Source organism: Orycteropus afer, unplaced genomic scaffold, assembly GCF_000298275.1.
Source record: "Orycteropus afer afer isolate SDZICR_OR568_19922 unplaced genomic scaffold, OryAfe1.0 scaffold00796, whole genome shotgun sequence".
NCBI lineage: Eukaryota > Metazoa > Chordata > Mammalia > Tubulidentata > Orycteropodidae > Orycteropus > Orycteropus afer.
This window is the reverse complement of record NW_006922383.1, coordinates 584,484-586,085: the sequence shown is the minus strand read 5'-3', so window position 1 is coordinate 586,085 and position 1,602 is coordinate 584,484. Positions and strand designations below refer to the sequence as shown.

General features: G+C 37.0%; 1 protein-coding gene across 1 annotated transcript in view; it reads left to right on the top strand.

The window, feature by feature from the left end:
• KIF4A (kinesin family member 4A) overlaps positions 1-1,602 on the top strand; it is a 326,710-nt gene that overhangs the window by 195,525 nt on the left and 129,583 nt on the right. Inside the window, exon 14 of the mRNA XM_007957784.2 lies at positions 1,242-1,295. Coding sequence (XP_007955975.1) covers positions 1,242-1,295 — 54 coding nt within the window. The remainder of the gene's footprint in view (positions 1-1,241; positions 1,296-1,602) is intronic.

The following is a 1,602-nucleotide window of genomic DNA, read 5'->3' as shown; positions in this document are numbered from 1 at the left end:
TTTGATCCTAACCCCAGTTAATCTATAATATATGGAACTATCCTATTTTAAGATGGAATTTGTATGTCTTGCCCTTAGAGAATCACCAATGCTATATAAATCATGATGAAAAGGATGTGGTAACACTGGAACTTCTTAGAATTCTCTTTGAGCCTGATTGATTGGGAATTTCTGGCTGTTTATAAAGCATAAGGGAAATGCTTTATAAACAGCACTCACTCTTTATTTCTCACCTTAAAAGCATTGAGATTCAAGTTTCAACAGCTATGTAGTATTTCCAGGAGCTGGGCAGAGTTTACATTGCCAGCCTCGTTGTTTCCTTGTACTTGAGCCAATAGCTGTTTCACCTCTGATCTCCTTAATCATGTAACTTCCTGAAAAGAATCCTTTCTTCCTAGGGCTCTACAGAATCACTTAAACAGAAGTGGTAATCCATATGTTACAATGCTAAATAAAGCCTGAATTCCAATGCGGAGAAAAGAGCTTGCTCATATGATAATATATAAACAAATTAGGCCTAGTAAATGGTTTTAAGTTTCCCTTCTAGATGCCCCCAAAAATAATTTACTCTTTTGAGAGGGACTCAGTACTTACCCTTTCCCTCCAAGTAACCACTTCCTGGAGCAGCTGCATATAATCTGTTCTTATCTATATGAGGGAGAGAGCTGAAGTACATTTCTCTGACTCCCTGAGCACATTTTTACTGGGTATCCATTCCATGCATTTATTTCTTTATAGAGTAGGCTCTTGGCTGTCTAGACTGGCTGTTAAACAAAAATCAAAGATAATATTTCATTCTATTCACTTTTCTGCTGCATTGCTAATATTTGATGTGTCAGTTTAGAAGCCATGCCTGTGAGACTGGCTAGACCTGTTACATGTACAATGACTTAATGATAGGAACATAAAAAAAAAGGGGAACAGTCTGTAAGTGGGTTAAACTTTAACCTGTTGGGATGGTAAGTGTTTCAATCTGGCCCAATGATCTCTAGCAGAGCAGAAGAGGTACAATGAGTATGTCAGTTGCCACACAAACTTACTTTTTACAGACACTATACAATTGTCCTTTATAAAGAAGACTCTTGAGAGGTGAGAGATGGAAATGTGGCTATAAAATAGATCCAGCACTTTAAGTGGTCTCTGTGTGTACCCTAAAAAAAATTAAATAACCAGCATAACATCTACTAGTAAGCTTCACCTTAGAATTTTTTTTTCCTAAAATGTAGTTTTTTTCACTGCAGGATGAAACTGTTTGCATGGCTGCAGCCATTGATACTGAAGAAGAACCAGAAGCTGTAAGTAATTGGCCCCTTTGTGTAGAACCAGGAGCTTTAACTGTCCATTTCCTATAATTTATCACTCATCTGAAGAAGAGAATCCATGATTGTTACCATCCTCCACAGAAATCCCTAGAAATCCAGAAACATTGAAAGTAAAATCCCTAAGTGTTGGGTAGGTTCTTTGTCTAGTAGTATAGTTGGTAATGGATGGCAGGACTTCTCGGAGATGTCATGTTCCAAATTTACAATCTACTTTACTGCTAGTATTCTTAATCAACTGTCTAGTTGAGTTAAAATGAGTAGGGAAACAAGTTAGGAAATT